This window comes from Neopsephotus bourkii, unplaced genomic scaffold (genome assembly GCF_033783945.1).
Source record: "Neopsephotus bourkii isolate Nb327-2 ecotype Australia unplaced genomic scaffold, CSIRO-AGI_Nbou_v1 NB_1505, whole genome shotgun sequence".
NCBI lineage: Eukaryota > Metazoa > Chordata > Aves > Psittaciformes > Psittacidae > Neopsephotus > Neopsephotus bourkii.
In genome coordinates, this window is record NW_026901981.1 from 280,510 (window position 1) to 298,211 (window position 17,702).

The window sequence follows — 17,702 nt, forward strand, 5'->3', positions numbered from 1 at the left end:
AACGGCTTTCTACAGCTTTTGACTCTGTAGATAAACCAGCTGAGCTCTGCCTTGCCCTGAGCTCCCTGGGCAGCTACAAGCACTGAGACAGAGAGCTGCCAGCATTCATCCTGCCCTCCTGAGACAGCGCAGCGGTGTTGGCTGGGCTGGCAGTGTGAGCAGCTTCCTGCAATGCAGCGGCTGTTTGGAGCTGGCAGCTTCCTCCTGAGGCTTGCAGGATGGGAAAGAAGCAAGGAGGGCTGGCTGGCTGGCTGCTCCTGCCTCTGCAGTGGGTCCCAAAGGCAAGACTGCCTGGGGGGAGCTGATGAACCCACCAACGTGAGGCAGGATCTGCTGCGAGCCAGAGCGGTACCGTGTGCTGATGGAGATGATTTTATCAATGTCTGCTGCCTTGGTTGGGGCTTAATCTTGTCAGTGCCTAGAGGCTGTCCTCTTTCTACTTCAGTGCAGGCTGTAGTAGAAACTATTTCTTGAATGAAATGGCACTAGATGCATGCTTAAAAGGTTCCCTTAAAAATTGACTTTTTATTTTCTTGGCCACTAATGAAGTGGGTGTTTGTGCCCTGATTTTTTTGTGCTGTTACATGTTAATTTCTTTTATTAGTCAATATTTAACATGTGGCATTTGTTCTATCTAGCAGTTTTCCCCTGGGATTTGAGGTGTTTGTTTCCCGTTCTGTGTTGGGAGTGGGATTGCTGTCTGCAGTGCTCAGCTTTTCCACGTGTGGAAGTGCTGGCAAAGGACTTGGCAGGTAGAAAACCTCCTGCAGTGGAAGGTGTCCCTGCCTGTGACAGGGGTTTGGAACTGAGTGAGCTTTAAGGTCCCTTCCAACCCAACCCAGTCTGGGATTCCATGGTTTCTAATAACAGACTGTGGCTAACATAGCAGGAGAGTCTTCAGGTAGCATCATTATGTTTTGTCACTGCTTCTGAGGGACAGAATAATATGAGTGAGGATGTTTATATGGCTTCCTTCTAATGTGGCACTGGGCTGGCTGAAGTTAAAGGTCAACATCTGCTGTTGGTCATCCTGAATGGTTCTTGCTTGTGGGTTGAATACATGAACTTTCCCCCAGCCTCTTGCAAGCCTTTATACTGACTTCAGCTCTTGTACCCATTTATAGCTCTGTTGCCTCCCAGCAGCGTGTGGAGGGAAGTGCCATCTATCCTGTGACACCAAAGCTGTATCCCGTGTTTGCTTGAAGTTGACACAACTGCAGGTTTTACTAACTGGGTCGATCCTGCCCTTCCTCAGGACAGGGTGTCCCTTGTCCCCTTGCTTGCTGGCACCAGTGCTTTTGCTGCCACGTGGCAAACCAGGTCAGGGAGCTGAGCTATGGAGGGGGAGAAGACAGGGCAAAGCTCTTCTGATGGCCACAAACCCCCTCAAACTGCAGCTGGAATAGATTGAAGCTCTACAAGGGGACAGCTGAATGCAGCTGGTATTAACAGCTGGATCCTTCTGCTTGGTAGGGTGGGAATAGATGTTTTCAGCCTTCAGCATAGCTTCTACAGTGCTGCTACCATCTGCTCCCTGTGGTCCTCCATGGTTAGCTGTCCTTCCGCAGTTCTGCATCTCTCCAGCTCAGCACCCAGCATTTTACTGTTTTGCTGTCTTAGCATCTCCATAGCTTGCTTCTTAGTCTCTAAGGTGTGGGTGTTCTTACGACTGAGCTCTTCTCTGATGTGCTATTTTCCCAGATTAACTTTAATCCTGTGTATGGTCCGTGTGGTGTAGTTGAAGTGTGGAGTTAATTGCAGTATACATATCCTTGTAGGATCCCTGCAAGCATTCAGAGAGGGGACTGTTCTGTTACACACACGACACGAGTATGTGAACTTGTGGCCTCTTCTGATCGCTGTTTTCATTGCCTTAAAGAAGCAGAAGTGCAGTGAGATAGGCTGAAGTGCCTGTGCAGGATCCCTGTCAAACCCATCTCTAGAGGCTGATGTTTGCAGCCGTGGGTACCTACGAAGCGCAGTGCACTGCGTCTCTTCACAGGCTATTTCCGTAGGCTGAGTCATGGAGAAAAAGAGTAGGTGGTCAAGAATTAGTGCTAAGCAGAGAGCTAACTCCTGTTCTTTTGCATTGCTAATGCTGAGCGCTGTCTTCCACCTCACAGCACCAGATGATTTCTTTTGAGCGCTCGGTGGCAGGCAGCCACGCTCTTCCCGCAGATTCCTTTGACTTGTGCATTACACTTAGAAAATGGGCAAATGGAAACTCTGGCAGCTGCCTGACTTTGTCTCAAAAAAAAGAGAAAGGTTCCCTAAATCTGAGCGGCTTCACAGACTCGCTTCAAATGCTGCACATTTGGATTCATTCCTATAGCTTTCAGATGGCCTTATATTATTGAAGGGGGGAAAAAAAATCTGCTTAATATTCCTCCAAGAGGGGATGTGGAGTGCAAATGATTCAGTTGAGCTGTTTGCAGCTCCTGTAGACATTGAAAGCTGCTTGAAATGGGTTGAAGATCTGCTGGTTTCATATTAGTATTCTAGGGACTGAGGTGTTGCTTCTGGCAGGTCTCCTGTCACTGTGTGATATGTGTTTATCTGTTGACACATCAGCCCCATATGACAAGTAAGAGGTGGTGATGAACAGCCTGTGGGCCTGAGTGTCTCCAAAAACTTAGCATGCACACACAGGAACAGTTGTATTCTCCTGGAATAGCTCTAGAGAGACACACATGCCTTCCAGTATCTGAAGTGGGCTACAAGGGTGCTGGAGAGGGACTCTTTATCAGTGACTGTAGTGATAGGACAAGGGGTAACGGGTTAAAACTGAAACAGGGGAAGTTCAGGTTGGATATAAGGCAGAAGCTTTTCCCTGTGAGGGTGCTGAGGCGCTGGCACAGGGTGCCCAGAGAAGCTGTGGCTGCCCCATCCCTGGCAGTGTTTGTGGTCAGGTTGGACACAGGGGCTTGGAGCAAGCTGCTCCAGTGGAAGGGGTCCCTGCCTGTGGCAGGGGTTTGGAACTGGATGATCTTAAGGTCCTTTTCAACCCAAACCATTCTATGTTTCTCTATGTAAGATAAGCTATATATACATGCCTTAATTGTACTATTAAATATGGTTGGATTCAGTTCTGAGAAAGTGTGGATGCTGGCTTGTCGCTCTGTAGGACTGGGATATATGGAAGGGAGAGGCTTTGCTAGCAGACCCAAAACCAAGTGGATGGCAGAGTTTGTGTGGAAGCAGCGTGTCTTATGGGAATTTGAAGGCAAACCTCATTTCTGTTAAGCAGAAAGTGCATGAGAATACTACAGCTTTGAGGCTGGAGAACCTGTGTGTATTTTCCTTGTTGCTCCCACGCCTTGAGGAATCATTGAGTGATGGCTGGGGTTTTATCTGGTGTCAGGTTTGTTTGCTGCTTCAGCTTTTCTTCAGAAGGAGTTTGGTGACTGCAGAAACCCTCAAATCTCTAGGGGGGTTTTGGTGCTTTTCTTTGATTCTAGGAACATCTCAAACCCCAACACCCAGAATTTAAGGGCTGCGTGCCCACTCGCAAGTGTTCTCAGCCATTGGCAGGGAATAGATTTTAGGAATCCTATGTAGATGCGTGTATTGTCTAAAAAGAAACTTAATCCAGCTTTTACTTGTTCCTGAATGGCTTCAACAAAATACATTTGTCTGTGTTGTTTGTCCTTATCCTTTCTGGGTAACCTGTAATTCACAGACAAAATCAAGGCTTGGGTTATCAGGGAGGTGGAATTTACTGAGCTTTAACCGCTGTGAACTCGACGTTGTTACGTCCAAAATGCGTCACAACTCGCTGTGAAGGGCTTGAAAATAGCACAGAAGAAAAGTGCTGCTTTTTGGCTGGGATTTTGGAGAGTAAACAGAGGACAATGAAATGAGAGCAAAGGAAAAGGCTTCCTTTAAAAGCTTCCACTTAACACTTAGTTTTCTGTAGCAGCCTTGAGATTTAAAGTGATTCATTGGGAAGAGCTTGACAAACCTGAGCAGGCCCAGATCGTCAGTGCCTCCAATGCAGAAGCTTTGGAGACCTTTTGCTCTGCAGTGTTATCCTGGCAGGAAACATAAGTAGTGTGCTAGGATAGGGCTGCCATCGGATGCAGGATCCACCTAGAAATCCGCCTTCATTTCCCTGGTGGTGATTCAGCTTCCAAAACAAGCTGCTGCTGGTTTGCAGTGCAAGTAGAATGGATGTGGAACTGCTCCCAGCAGAAAGAAACATTTCTGGGAAGCAAGCTGGAGTATTTCCAAACCAATGTCCCATGGAAGACAAGAAGCATTATTAAGAGGCTTGAAAGCACAGTAGGGGAGAAGTGTCGTATCTTGACAAGTGCAGCCTGTGGGTGTGGAGCACGAGAGAGAGGTTAAATCACCCTTTCACATGGTCTGGGGTGTAATTCATCCCTTTGAGCTATTTCTGTCCGGTTATCTGTTAACTGCCATAGGGATAAATACAGTTTTGCATTCTATCTTGAAGACGACTGATAGCCAGAAGGCTGGATTTCTGTCCAGGTTTGTGGCTAGAAAAACCTGCCTGAGTCATAGAATCACAGGATGGTTGGGGTTGAAGGGACCTTAAAGCTCCTCCAGCTCCAACCCCTGCCACAGGCAGGGACCCCTTCCACTGGAGCAGCTTGCTCCAAGCCCCTGTGTCCAACCTGGCCTTGAGCACTGCCAGGGATGGGGCAGCCACAGCTTCTCTGGGCACCCTGTGCCAGCACCTCAGCACCCTCACAGGGAAGAGCTTTTTCCTCATATCAATCCTGAACTTCCTTAGGTATGGGATTTCTTACAGCTCATGCATTTGTTCTGTTGGAAGTTGGCTTTTCTGCATGAGAATTCACAAACTCTCAAGCTTAAAACATCTCACGTCTGGTCCCAACTTGGCAGATGCTGAAGAAGTGGGAGTTTGGAACCCTCCTCTTGCAACCAAAATAAACCACTTTCCTACCTACGTTGAACAGACCTTTGGCTTCCCTCAGTTACCTTGTGCTGGGAGAAAGATGCTTTTGGCTCTAAGGCAGGTGAAAGAAAAACTCTTGCTTTCATAAAGCATTGACTGCGCAAAGCTGAGTTTAGCAAAGTTGGAAGCACTTTTGTGTTCTATCACCAAATTCAGCACCTTTTCAGGAGCTCTTGAGTGCCCTTCTTTTCCTATTAGAAGCTCTCTAAATAGAGGATTCATCTTCTCCCAGCAAACACTTCCTGGCATGGGTTTTAATTAAAACCTGGATTTCGGTTATGGCAAACTCCAGGATGCCAAGAAAACACTTTATAATATGATCTGAACATTGTGTTTGTGCTTAACAAAGATTTTTTTTTTACCTTTTAGTAAATAAGTAGGGATGTGTGCAGGGAGGATTATTCCTTTTCTGTCTGTGCCTCCCAAGAGATTTTCTATAAATAAATAGAGGCATTGGTAATCTGTTAAATCGTTCCCTCAAAGCCACACTGACTGGGGTCGGAAGAACTACAACGTATTAGATGCAGTTTGGTAACTTCTGTTTTCCTTTCTCTGCTCTGGAATGAAGAACTGATTCCTGAGCATGTTTGCGGGGTAGTGTTCTGCCAAAGAGCATGGCTGGTGTGGCCTTGTTCTAGTCTTGGACAGTGACCTGTTGGGTGTTAGGTGATTAAGGAGCCCTGATTGCATCCTCCATCAGAGCAGTGTATGTGCATGTACTGTTTCAATACAGAACAGCGTGAGGCCTCAATCTGCCTGTGGTAGTTGAACTGAGTGTCTGAACTACCTTTTTTCCCCCAGGTAGTGCATAAATGTGGAATATATGTTTAGTATAGGCTCATAGAATGGTTTGGGTGGAAGGGACCTTAAAGCTCATCCAGTTCCAACCCCTGCCATGGGCAAGGACCCATTCCACTGGAGCAGCTTGCTCCAAGCCCCTGTGTCCAACCTGGCCTTGAACACTGCCAGGGATGGGGCAGCCACAGCTTCTCTGGGCACCATGTGCCAGCACCTCAGCACCCTCATAGGGAAGAGCTTTTTCCTCACATATAACCTAAATATCCCCTTTTTCAGCTTAAAGCCATGAAGAACTTGTGTCTGGAGGTTGTGGGGTGGTCTTGGATAGGATATAGCCAGTGGGCAAGAGGCTGGCCGTTAGTGGTCTAATAGTTTGTTGTGCCTGCAGGAACATGAGGTAGGTTTAGTGGAGACATTTGGAGAGCAATAGCAACAAGTCCCCAAATGAAGCCCTTCCCAGACTGAAGAGCAGCCCCAGAGGACGTGGGTGCTATGAATCTCCTTCTCAGAGGATTAACATTGATGTGATGTTCTGGTAACGTGTAACAGAATTAGGAGCTGCCTCTTGATGCTGCGGAGATGAAATGTAGTAGATGTACAGAAGAAGAGAGACGAGAGCTTGGATAATGCTGGAGTTACTGCTTTGTACAGAGCTGCTGCACTTGGTGTATCTGGCCACTGACCTAATGCATCTTCTGCTTCTCTTGCTTAAGTCTGAAGGGAATGTAAACTGTTAGTTTGTTTCTCATCCAGGGCTTGCTTGTCCCATATCATAGCGTTTAAGCAATCTGCTGTGCTGCCCTTTTCATAGCTGAAGCTCCAGAGATGCTGCCTGACCTAGTTTTAACTTAACATGTACTCAAATGGTTGAATTTTACATGCACTGGCAACTTTCCTTGTGCTTAAATAGAGGGGAGGGATTCTGTTCTTCATTAAATGCGCAGGAGATTTATAGACAATTGGCATAACCTGGCAGGCAAAGTGAGGAGTACTTTTTATTTTAGTGCTTACATGTTTAGTTCAGTAACAACTTTAACAAACTAACTGATATATAGAGAGAATTTACTTCAAAGGAAGGGTTTGGAGTAGCATTCTGAGTTCAGTCAGGCTGAAGTTACCTGCATTAAAAGTGACTCTGCTATAATGAAAGTATAAATCCTAGAATCACAGAATGGTTTGGGATGGAAAGGACCTTAAGATCATTCAGTCCCAACCCCCTGCCACAGCAGGGACACCTTCCACTAGAGCAGCTTGTGCCAAGCCCCTGTGTCCAACCTGGCCTTGAACACTGCCAGGGATGGGGCAGCCACAGCTTCTCTGGGCACCCTGTGCCAGCGCCTCAGGACCCTCACAGTAAAGAACTTCTGCCTAAGAGCTCATCTGAACTCCTGTTCAGTTGAAACCCATCACCCCTTGTCCTGTGACTACAGACCCTGATGAAGAGTCATTCTCCAGCATCCTTATTGCCCCCTTCAGACACTGGAAGGCTGCTATGAGGTCTCCACGCAGCTTTTCTTCCCCAGGCTGAACACCCCCAACTTTCTCAGCCTGTTTTCATAAACATTTCACACAGCATAACTTCTGTTTTGCAGATGGCTTATTCAATCAGTACATCAGCCAGCAAGAATACAAACCTCGATGGGGGCAGATCATACCCAAAAGCACCAAAGGTAAGGACTTCTCTTAAGAAATAACTCATGTGTTGCCAGTTCTGTCTCGTTCCTTTGAGGATGTTGTGTAAGAAAATAAGGCAAGAAAACCTCCTTTAGGGCAGGGAATGGTTTCCTCTATGAAAAAACTTGCATTTCTCTGCAAAGTTGGTGAAGTGCAGCCTGGTTTCTGGTTGAATACGGAGCGCCACAGGAGCAGTAGTTGCAAGTTCAAGGATAGCTAATCAGTTCAGAATCTAATCTCGGAATATAGGTTAAGCATGAGAGCAGTTACCTGTTGTGACTGGATTGAACACGTGGAGTCAACTTGAACGCACAGCAAAGAGTGGTAAATAAATACATTATCTTAAGTGGGAGTATTTAAAAGTAGATGCATCTTTTGAAGTCTTGGTTTGTTACACAGTAATTCTAAACTGCAGGATCTCTTCCCATTGCATTTTGCCTTGGAAAAAAAGCCATGGGAAGAGGAGATTCCTAGCAGCAGCCTTGAGTACAGAAATAATTGTCATACAGCACATGTAGGATTCCAGGTGTGACAGTACCCAAACCTCTTGGGAAGGGTTATCTTATGAGTGCCAACAGAATGTGGGTTATCTTTCTAATTTTGCTTCCCATGGGTGACACCTGTCCTGAATGCTTAAGATATCTAAAGTGGTTGGAAAGCTGCTTTAATGGGATAGTTGGAATTCCCTTCTATGTGAGAATAAGTAATTAGTGCACAGCTGTATCTACACTGTTACTGCCATCCGTGGTACATGCCCTGTCATTTGAGGGTCTGGTCTCACTGCTCAGCCTTCAGGCAGCTCTCAGCTGGGGAGAGATGGAAGGAGAGCAAAAGGTTGTCTGTGTCCTCCCAGCTGGAGAGCTGCAAGGGTAGCTCAGACCTCATTTGTGCAGACCTGCATGCTTCAGGAGAGCTCAGGCTCCTTTCTAAGGCTCTCAGAATCACAGCAGAGCACTGGATTCACTTTAGCCCTCTGTACTGTCAGACACCAGGTAATTCAGTATAAAGCTCCACAGTTTTATAGTGCCCAGAAGAATTTTCCATGGGAAAAGTGTTGTGCTAATGCTTAAAGAATGGCGAGTTATTAAGTTACTCAGCCTCCTTCTAGATAGTATTTAGGCCATATGTGAGGTTGTATCTTTGATTTTAAAGTCTGCTTATGGCAAACTCTCCCTTCCCTCTTTGTTAAAGGTGATGGAGAAGACAGCCGACCAGGGATGAGAGGTGGCCATCAAATGGTTATCGATGTTCAGACAGGTGAGTAGTTGTTACATTGCTTATTTAATCAGCCATTTTGCATATAGATATGCAAATATGTTTTTCTTTGGAGACTGTTTTAACTTCACGTTCTGAGGCAAACCAAAAGGACTTTCTAATAACTGGATTAAATCCTCTGCTTTCCCTCTGGAGCTATACTCCAACTGCCATTCCCAACCCCCTTGTTCTCACTAGCTCTCTGTTACACCTTAGTCATTGTCTTGACTTAACCAAGAAACCAAGAACAATTGGTTTTAATTTTCTGTCCCTCCTACCCTCTTTGAGCAGGAGCTTAAACAAGAGAAGAGGAAATAGGGACAATGATTTCCTTTATCTGCTACGTACTATGCTCTCTGAAATAATGCTCAACAATAGATCCGATGTGTTGAAACATGCCTTGGAGTGGCTTTTAATTTCCACAGTGTGCAAGAAAACAGTGTTAAATAGAAGTTGTTAAACATTTTTTTACCAACCTGTTTCCTTACTATGTTAGAGAGTGGTTCAGGCTCAGAGAGCTTGCAGAGAAAGGAAAGGGGGTTGTGTGTGTGTAGCAGCTCCTGGGATTGATGTTCCCCATAATTCCCTTTATCTTGCTATTATTTAATCAGATTTCTGTGGTATGTCTTAGAATGGTTTGGGTTGGAAAGGACCATAAGCTCACCCAGTTCCAAACCCTTGCCATGAACAGGGGCACCTCACTCTAGACCATGTCACCCAAGGCTCTGTCCAACCTGGCCTTGAACAGTGCCAGGGATGGAGCATTTACCACTTCTCTGGGCACCCTGTGCCAATGCCTCAGCACCCTCACAGTAAAGAACTTATTCCTTATATCTAACCTGAACTTCCCCTGTTTTAGTTTGAACCCATCACTCCTTGTCCTATTGCTACAGTCCCTAATGAAGAGTCTCTCTCCAGCATCCTTGTAGCCCCCTTCACTCCTTACTAAACTAAGGAATGCATCTGCCTGCATCTTTGCCAAGTAAAAAACTATATGAGTAAAGGCTTGTTCTCAGGGAAGGAGAAACAAGATCAGGGAGTGAGCAGCAGGGAAGGATATAGGGTGGCATTGAGAGAGTTGGCAACAAATTGCCATGCCCGTATCTGTTGTGGTCATACGGATGGGGAGTGAGGCATGTGACGGGATCGTCCCTTCAGGAGTAATTTGCTAAGTCACAGTGACCAAGCAGAAAAGCAGCAGTAGCTGCAGTCCTTGGCTTTTACTCAGCGTGTAGTTACTGCTCTGGAGGAAGCACTTGAGTTATTTTGTCTGTGAAAGCAAGCTGGGTTTTTTTCTCTCCTTTCGGTGGAAAAGGTTTGAGGCTCATTAGAATAAACGGCTGCTGGAGCAGTGCTGGTGTTTGCCTACAAAGGAAGCTGGGAACGCTCCCTAGTGGCATCAGTGGATACAAGTACCCGGTGCCTGTTTGACAAGAAACATGACACTTGTCAAACTGGAAACGGTATAAACCTCCTGAAGACAAGATAGTCATGGTAGTGTGAGGCTTCCTTTCCACTCCTCTTGGTTTAAGTCTTAGTTAAGTGTATTATCTCTGCCTTTGACTCCAGTTTTTACTCTGCTTTATTTAACAAGGCAGTGAAAAGCATCAATATTTCTTGCACAGAACTGACTGGAGAGCACCTACAGAAGCAGAGTCACAGTGTGGGAGAACTGGATCTCCTTCTGTCCCACCACTCCTTCCTTCCTGCAGCTCTAGCCAGTGGTGGCTGAATGCCTTCAGGAGGGTTCTTTGTGGGTTATATGGAAGTTATTCTTAATTCTACTTCCAGGCTCACTGGGGCTTGTAAAAGCCTTAATCTCAAAAACATTATCACTTTTGCCATTCAGTTTGGCTCCTGACAGGCCCAGGGAAGTTCTTGGTGCTGTTCTTAAAAGCAGCTGTTGCTGATCACTTGACTTGAGTTTTCCTTTTGAACATAGGGAGTGTTTAATGAGAGACTGTGGGAATTCAGCCGGTTGTGTCAGGATGTGTTTTACAGACTGGAGCTGTGAAGCTGGTTAACCTGTAACGGATCTGATGTCAATGGAAAAAAAGAGCAGTGGAGTACTTTATCCTTCAAAGACATCCTCCCTTCCTTACAGAATCACAGGAGGGTTTGGGTTGGAAGGGACCTTAAAGCTCCTCCAGTTCCAACCCCTGCCACAGGCAGGGACCCCTTCCACTGGAGCAGCTTGCTCCAAGCCCCTGTGTCCAACCTGGCCTTGAGCACTGCCAGGGATGGGGCAGCCACAGCTTCTCTGGGCACCCTGTGCCAGCGCCTCAGCACCCTCACAGGGAAGAGCTTCTGCCTAAGAGCTCAGCTCAGTCTCCCCTCGGGCAGGCTCAAGCCATTCCCCTTGGCCTGTCCCTACAGGCCCTTGTCCCAAGCCCCTCTCCAGCTTTCCTGCAGCCCCTTTAGGCACTGGAGCTGCTCTAAGGTCTCCCCTTCAGGAGCCTTCTCTCCTCCAAGCTGCCCCAGCCCAGCTCTCTCAGCCTGGCTCCGGAGCAGAGCTGCTCCAGCCCTCGCAGCATCTCCATGGCCTCCTCTGCACTCGCTCCAACAGCTCCACGTCCCTCTTGTGCTGCTGCCTCAGAACTGGATCAGGACTGCAGGAGGTGGAGGTGGGGATACTGGCACCCACACGCTTGAGTTGTTTCTTTCAACTCAGCAGAAGTCTTTGGTAGCTGAACTAGAGAGCGCTCACTTTGTGCTTTGGGTTAGAGGGGTTAGGTCCTTTTCAAACATGAATATTTTCTTCTTCAGTTGCTTGGAAATGAAGTGGAACACCAAAATCATACATATAAGGAGGTTCTGAAATTTCATATCGCACAGAATAGGTGTTGGAAGCAAATGGTATTCTCTGATGTGAAGACCTGCTGTAGCTATAACTGAACTATGCACAGCTTTGCTTTTTGATAAACCTCAAGGAAATATCAATCAGTTATTGCTCACTACAGGAATCTAAGTTCATTTTGAACTTATTCAAAACAAGTAAGTTGGGTGATGGTAGTGAGCCTGCTGGATGCACATGGTTCAGTGTTAGGATGAAGGATACGTGTTGGTAGCAGTTGAGATAGATCTGAAGTTACTGATAGTGCATTACTGAGACTCTGTCTCTAGGTTTCACGTAGAATGTAGCTTAACTGCATCTAAACTGCCTTTTAGTATGCTGTGTCTTCCAGTTAGGGTAGGCTAAAGTAACTACAAGAGCAATTCTGGGATCTCTGCTGCCAGCAAGTAACTTGTGCCGTGGCTCAGTTCCATCTGATGTTCGCACCCTTGATACCTGCTGCGACTGTCTTAAGAATAAGTGTAGTCATCTTTGTGCTTTGGAAAACTCTTAAAGCAGTTTGGAATGAACGTATTGGGCATTTTGGGATACAGAACTGTGAATGCAGCTTGAGATGTTTCTGTATTAAAGAAAAAGGAGGTACTGGTACAGTGTCTTCCATGCTTTTAATCGTATTAACACTGAGACTGGAATGATGCTGACGGCATAATTTTGGGATGCTTATACAGAAACATTTACCAAGAGGCATTCCTGGTTATAGTTGGAAACAACTGTTATGTACTTTAAAGCTTTAGCTGTAAATGAAGACAGAAGCTTTATGTTGTTTCTGCTTTTTTTTCCTGCAAGGTGCGTGTCTTTATGTGGTTGTTCATTTGGAGAGTTTTCTGCCCTTTTCTGCAAGGAAAGGGAAGCATTTTCCTGGTCACAACCCATGGATTAAACCAAAAGTGAAACTAAGCCCAAACTACGCAGCAACACACTGTGTTAAGTGTGCTGAATGTCAGTCATGGAAACCTACACTGCTGTTTATGTAGGCTCTGGTGAAATAGTCTGGCAGTAAATGTTGGCTTGTGTGTAATACTGTGTTCCCTGGTGCATTAAGGCCTAATGCAGTTTTGGATGAGGATGCAGGCATCTAGTACTGGTACCTTGATTAATACCACTTTGATTGTGCCCTCTCAGACCTTTATAATTGAGATGTGCATACATTTTGAAATGCTAATGCTTATTTTGGAAGAAAGTGGGAATAGGGATTGCCAAATTCCAGTTCTAAGGAATAATGTCAGTACTTTAGAGGAATGTGTGTACTGTGTTGCAGAGGTTTGGTTTTATAATTCCATAGTTAAGGTGGAATTGGTCTTCTCTGCTCTTACAGGGCAGATACTTCTTCCTTATATCCAACATGAGCTTGCCCTGTTTCAGTTTGAACCCATAAATACCAGCTAAGAAACCAGGACGACTTTCTGTGCATTTCTCTTCTCTTTGGAAAGAGAAACATGTTTTGAAGGAAAACATCCGTGAAATGGTCTGTATTGATGTTACCTCTGTTCACTCACTGATGTGAAGCTCCTCTGTCATTTTGGTTGTACTTCCTTTTGCTTTTCCTTTCACAGCAAGGAATTGTGCTTAGTTCATTCTATTAGATAAGTGCCAACAAATCTAAGTTGGGAGCAGTGGGAGACGCAGAGCAGTGGGCACAGTGTGCCCACAGTGTATGCCAGCAACACTGTGGAAATGACGAGCCTGGCTCATAAGCAGCATGGAAAGATGAAAGCAGCAGACATGAAGGATGCTGTTTTGCCTGAGGAAAAAACACTGTTATCCGTAAGATACTTAAAGACAGGACTTGTGTACAAGATGAAGAGATCTGTGAAACAAAACACAGATGGCTTCTGAGCTCTGAAACACAAACAGCTGCTGAATCCCAGAGGTTACTCAACTTCATGGTGCTCTCACATTTGAGAAGAGTGTATGCCTGAAAAAGCTTATATCCAGCCACCATCTACACTGAACTCTGGTGTGATACCTTAACATTTAAGGTCTGGCTTTATAGTTGTGTTCTAAGTGCTCCTTAGAAAGTGGCTGATGCTGCTTGCGGATAACTGAATCTGTGGTTACTACATGGGGAAATGATGTCCTTCTGCAGAAGGCTTTTGAGATCTCTTGCACCTACATAGTAGGACAATCCCACCCTAGAAGTGCACCTTATGTTCTGGAATCCCAGCCTGGTTGGTGTTGAGATGAATCTTAAAGCTCTTCCAGTTTCAAACCCTTACCCCACAAGCAGGGACAACTTCCACTAGAGCAGGTTGCTCCAGGCCCTGTCCACCCTGGCCTTGAAGCTTGGGCTTGTAGGAGACTGAAAGTGGGAGGCAGTACCTTTGGGCAATAGTGTGGGCTGGGACCTGACTGCGTGGAAAGAGGATTTGCAAGGTGGGAGATAGCTCCATGTGCGTCAGCAGCGTCCTTGTAGCAATGAAGGCCAACTTCCTCCTAGGCTGCATTAGTGGAAGTGCACCCAGAGATAAAGAAGAGGGATTAATGTGGCTTCAGGTATGAAACAGAGGAACATTTGGAGTGCTGTGCTCAGTTTGGGCTCTCTGGTACGATAAGGATGGTGCCAATCTGAAGGTGAGCCCAGTGAAGGGCCACCAAGGTAGGCAGGGGCTGGAGTGGAGATGTCATGTATGGAGAGATGCTTTGGAAGTGGTTTTGTTCAGCCTGTAGAAGAAAAGCCCTCCTCCCTGTACCCATGGGAGGAGCTCAGAGCTGTCTTCAACTAGCTGGTGGGAGAGCATGAAGAATGGCTGGGCTCGTTTTGGGTGGTGAAGAGGAATAGGATGAAAGGCAATGGATTCCTTGCAGCAAGATAAATTCTGCTTAGATATTAGGAAGAATAATCAGCCATTGGAGCAGGGATCCAGGGCCTGAAATACCCATCTTTGGAGATACTGAAAGTGTACCTGCATACTTTCCATGCACCCTGGTCTGTTGCTGTAGTTTAGCTCTACTGTGAGGGGTTTGGGAGATGACTGATGAGCTGGGTGACTTGCAGAAGTGTTTTAGTTCCTCAGTTCTTTCATAGACAAGGTTAAATACGCCACTAGGATTAGAATGTCTTCATTGTACCTATCTATTAGGAGGTAAAACCATGGGTGCTCAGTCATATCGATCATCTCTTATCAGCCTGGCTTCAGCAGTTTGCCATGGAACACCCATTAGATGAGAGACATCCACTGAACCAGAATCCCACCAAGGATCCCACCATGTGGAGAAGATGGAGTTAAAAGGAGTCAGAAAAGCTGACTTGGGAACACGTGAACCTGGACTGAAACTCCTCCAGGGTTTTGGTATTTAACAGGGATTGGAGAAGGCTGCTTTGTGTTCTGTTCTGAAGAGTAAAAGTTAAGGAGAGGTTGACAGGAAATAGGTTAATTTTGGGGAACATAAATTCTCTAATAATGTGACGAATGCTCTTGCACCTTCTGGGCTTCTAGAGAGTAAAGGAAGAAAAGAATTCGGACATTATAGATACATTTTAGGCTGAGCAAGCAGTTTAGAAATAGTCACAGAGCATCTTTAATTCAAAGTGTTGAATTTGTATTCAGAAATAAATGTAGAAGAGATAAGGTTAAGATGCTGGAGGAGGAATTGGAGTTCCTAAATGTAGCTGGTAAAAGCTGTGGGTAAATATAACCACTTTCATGTTTTTCTTGTTGCCTTGCAGGTAGGATTGAAAATCCTTCTGCTCTGTCCCTAAAGCAGAATAGAGGTTTGCTTTAATAAAGCAGCATCGATATTGCTGTGTTAAGTATTGCTGGGATACAGAGAAAGAATCCTTCCCTCTGCCAGAGCAAGATGCCCTGCTTGCATCTTCAGTTCCCCAGTGCTACTGAAGTAGAAATAGTTCTGTTGATGTGAGACTGTTGTGCTCTCCTCCTGCTGCCTCCTGTGGTCTCTTCCCTGCATCTTTGGGTATTTGCTGGTATGTTGTTTAGGTGACAATGCCTGGGAGCACTGGTCATGTACTGTGGGTCTGTCTCATTGGATCTCTGCATGCGGGGTGAAAAATAACCCTAGAATCATCGTGGAATCCCAGACTGGTTTGTGTTGGAAGGGACCTTAAAACTCACCCTGCTCCAACCCCTGCCACGGGCAGGGACACCTTCCACTGGAGCACCTTGCTCCAAGCCCCTGTGTCCAACCTGGCCTTGAGCACTGCCAGGGATGGGGCAGCCACAGCTTCTCTGGGCACCCTGTGCCAGCGCCTCAGCACCCTCACAGGGAAGAGCTTCTGCCTAAGAGCTCAGCTCAGTCTCCCCTCTGGCAAGTTCAAGCCATTCCCCTTGGCCTGTCCCTACAGGCCCTTGTCCCAAGCCCCTCTCCAGGCTTCTTGAAGGCAAACCCTCCCCATAAAATCTGAGCACAGTGTGTGATACTGGTTGGGGAGAAAAGTGAAGTTTGACTTCAAAACAAAACAAAAACCCCCCAAACCCAAAAAGTCACCAAACTATTTTCCTTATGCTGCGGGAGAACAATTGCAACTTTAAACCCTATGAAAAATGATTTTCTTGACATGATCAAGAGATGCATTTGTGCACTAAGAAATGTGCCTTTAGAACCACAAACCCTCTTATAAAAATACATATGTTGTTCTGTTACTGCATCATAAGAGTGAAAAATGAGTCATTTTGAGTGTGGGTCCTGATGGAGCTTGTCTTTCATCTGAGCTACAGTTTTCCATCAGGCCAAAACCCAAGTTTGGCACGCTGTTCATGGCACTCGTGTTACCGCTGTTGCTGTCAGGCTCCAGGGATGCTCGTGGTTTGTGCTTGCCGTAGTTTTGTGCTCCTCTTTCAGCACTTCCATGCTCCTGAATTCTGTCAGCTCCCTTTAGGTAACTTTCAAACCCGAGAGTTTTCATCAGATTCATTCAGGTTTGCTATTAAATTTCATGTGAGACAACAAAGCCTTCACAGGCAGGCATGAAGTTTGGCAAGGCCCCAGTAGGATACTTCGCTTAGTGCCAAATCCTTTCTTTTCCCCCGCTATCAATGAAGCTGTTGTGGTAATGTGGGTTTTGTGAGCTGTGAGAATTTATGTGCACAAAGGGACCTGCTCTTTGCAGGGAACACTGGGAGCCCTGAGTCCAGGAGGAAGGGTAATTAAAGTTAATGAACCAGGGTAACCTTTCCATGGTGATGACCACTATCCTGATGGTAGGTAAGGGTCAGGGACTATTCCCATTTTATACTCATGCTTCTAACTCTGCTCTTTAATTGGGGTTGGATTAAAAATTGGCTGTTACCTCCCAAATGGAAGTGGTTTGTGGATTTTAAAGGGAGTTTTTCAAAGCTCTGCAAGTCTTCAGTGGCTTGTTCTTCTTGGACGTGGCTTTGTGTTGTGTTTAAAAGCAGTCTAAAAACCAAGTATTTTTAGCATTTGAGACCAGATAGTGATGTTTCTGTAATGGGAGCAGCTTTAGTTATTTCTCCATGTCAGGACAGTGACTCCTTCCTTAAATGATTCCCGTGTTCAGAGGTTTCATCTGGTTTTATCAGTGATTCTGAGAAGCCTTAGAACTTGCTGTGCACAACACAGTTGTGGGTTTAAGGTGACAGGCTCTGAAGATAGGCCAGACTTAAATCTCTAACTGTTCTTCCTTGCTTTTGTGGCATCAGGTAAGTTACTTTAGGCAAGGCATATATTTCCCTTGAAGAGGACTTCATAGCTGAAGTGAGTTTTTCTTTCTGAGGGATGGACTAAACAGAAAGCTTTGCTGCTGCTCTCTCTGAAGTGTTTCTACGGTACAGATCTTGCACCAAACTGGGTGCAAGCTGAGATATCATTGATAGACTGCAATGCACAGTATCCAAAATGTTAACTATTGCTCTGTTAATGTTAACAAATGTACAGGGTGGTTAGGGTTAAGCCACTTGCTTAACAATGTTACTGCTTGCTCATGCTTATCGTACTTGCAGTGTACAAGGGGGTAAATCAAGCTGCTCTCTTAACAATATCATTGCTTATTCATGATTATGCTAGGACAAGATATAAGGATATAGAATCATAGAACCATAGAATTGTGAGGGTTGGAAAGAACCTTAAGATCATCAAGTTCCACCCCCCCTGCCATGGGCAGGGACACCTCACTCTAAACCATATCGCCCAAGGCCTCATCCAACCTGGTCTTGAACACTGCCAGGGATGGAGCATTCACAACCTCCCTGGACAACCCAT

The 17,702-nt window shown here is 45.8% G+C and overlaps 1 protein-coding gene and 1 long non-coding RNA gene across 5 annotated transcripts in view; one reads left to right on the forward strand and one right to left on the reverse strand.

The window, feature by feature from the left end:
- MKLN1 (muskelin 1) overlaps window positions 1–17,702 on the forward strand; it is a 108,929-nt gene that overhangs the window by 39,825 nt on the left and 51,402 nt on the right. For all 4 annotated transcript variants that reach the window (XM_061369524.1, XM_061369525.1, XM_061369527.1 and 1 more), the window contains 2 exons: window positions 7,333–7,410; window positions 8,606–8,671. In XM_061369524.1, the coding sequence (XP_061225508.1) occupies window positions 7,333–7,410; window positions 8,606–8,671 (144 nt within the window). The remainder of the gene's footprint in view (window positions 1–7,332; window positions 7,411–8,605; window positions 8,672–17,702) is intronic.
- LOC133221006 (uncharacterized) overlaps window positions 15,605–17,702 on the reverse strand; it is a 179,765-nt gene continuing 177,667 nt past the window's right edge. Inside the window, exon 3 of the long non-coding RNA XR_009727853.1 lies at window positions 15,605–15,778. This is a non-coding gene — a long non-coding RNA (uncharacterized LOC133221006). The remainder of the gene's footprint in view (window positions 15,779–17,702) is intronic.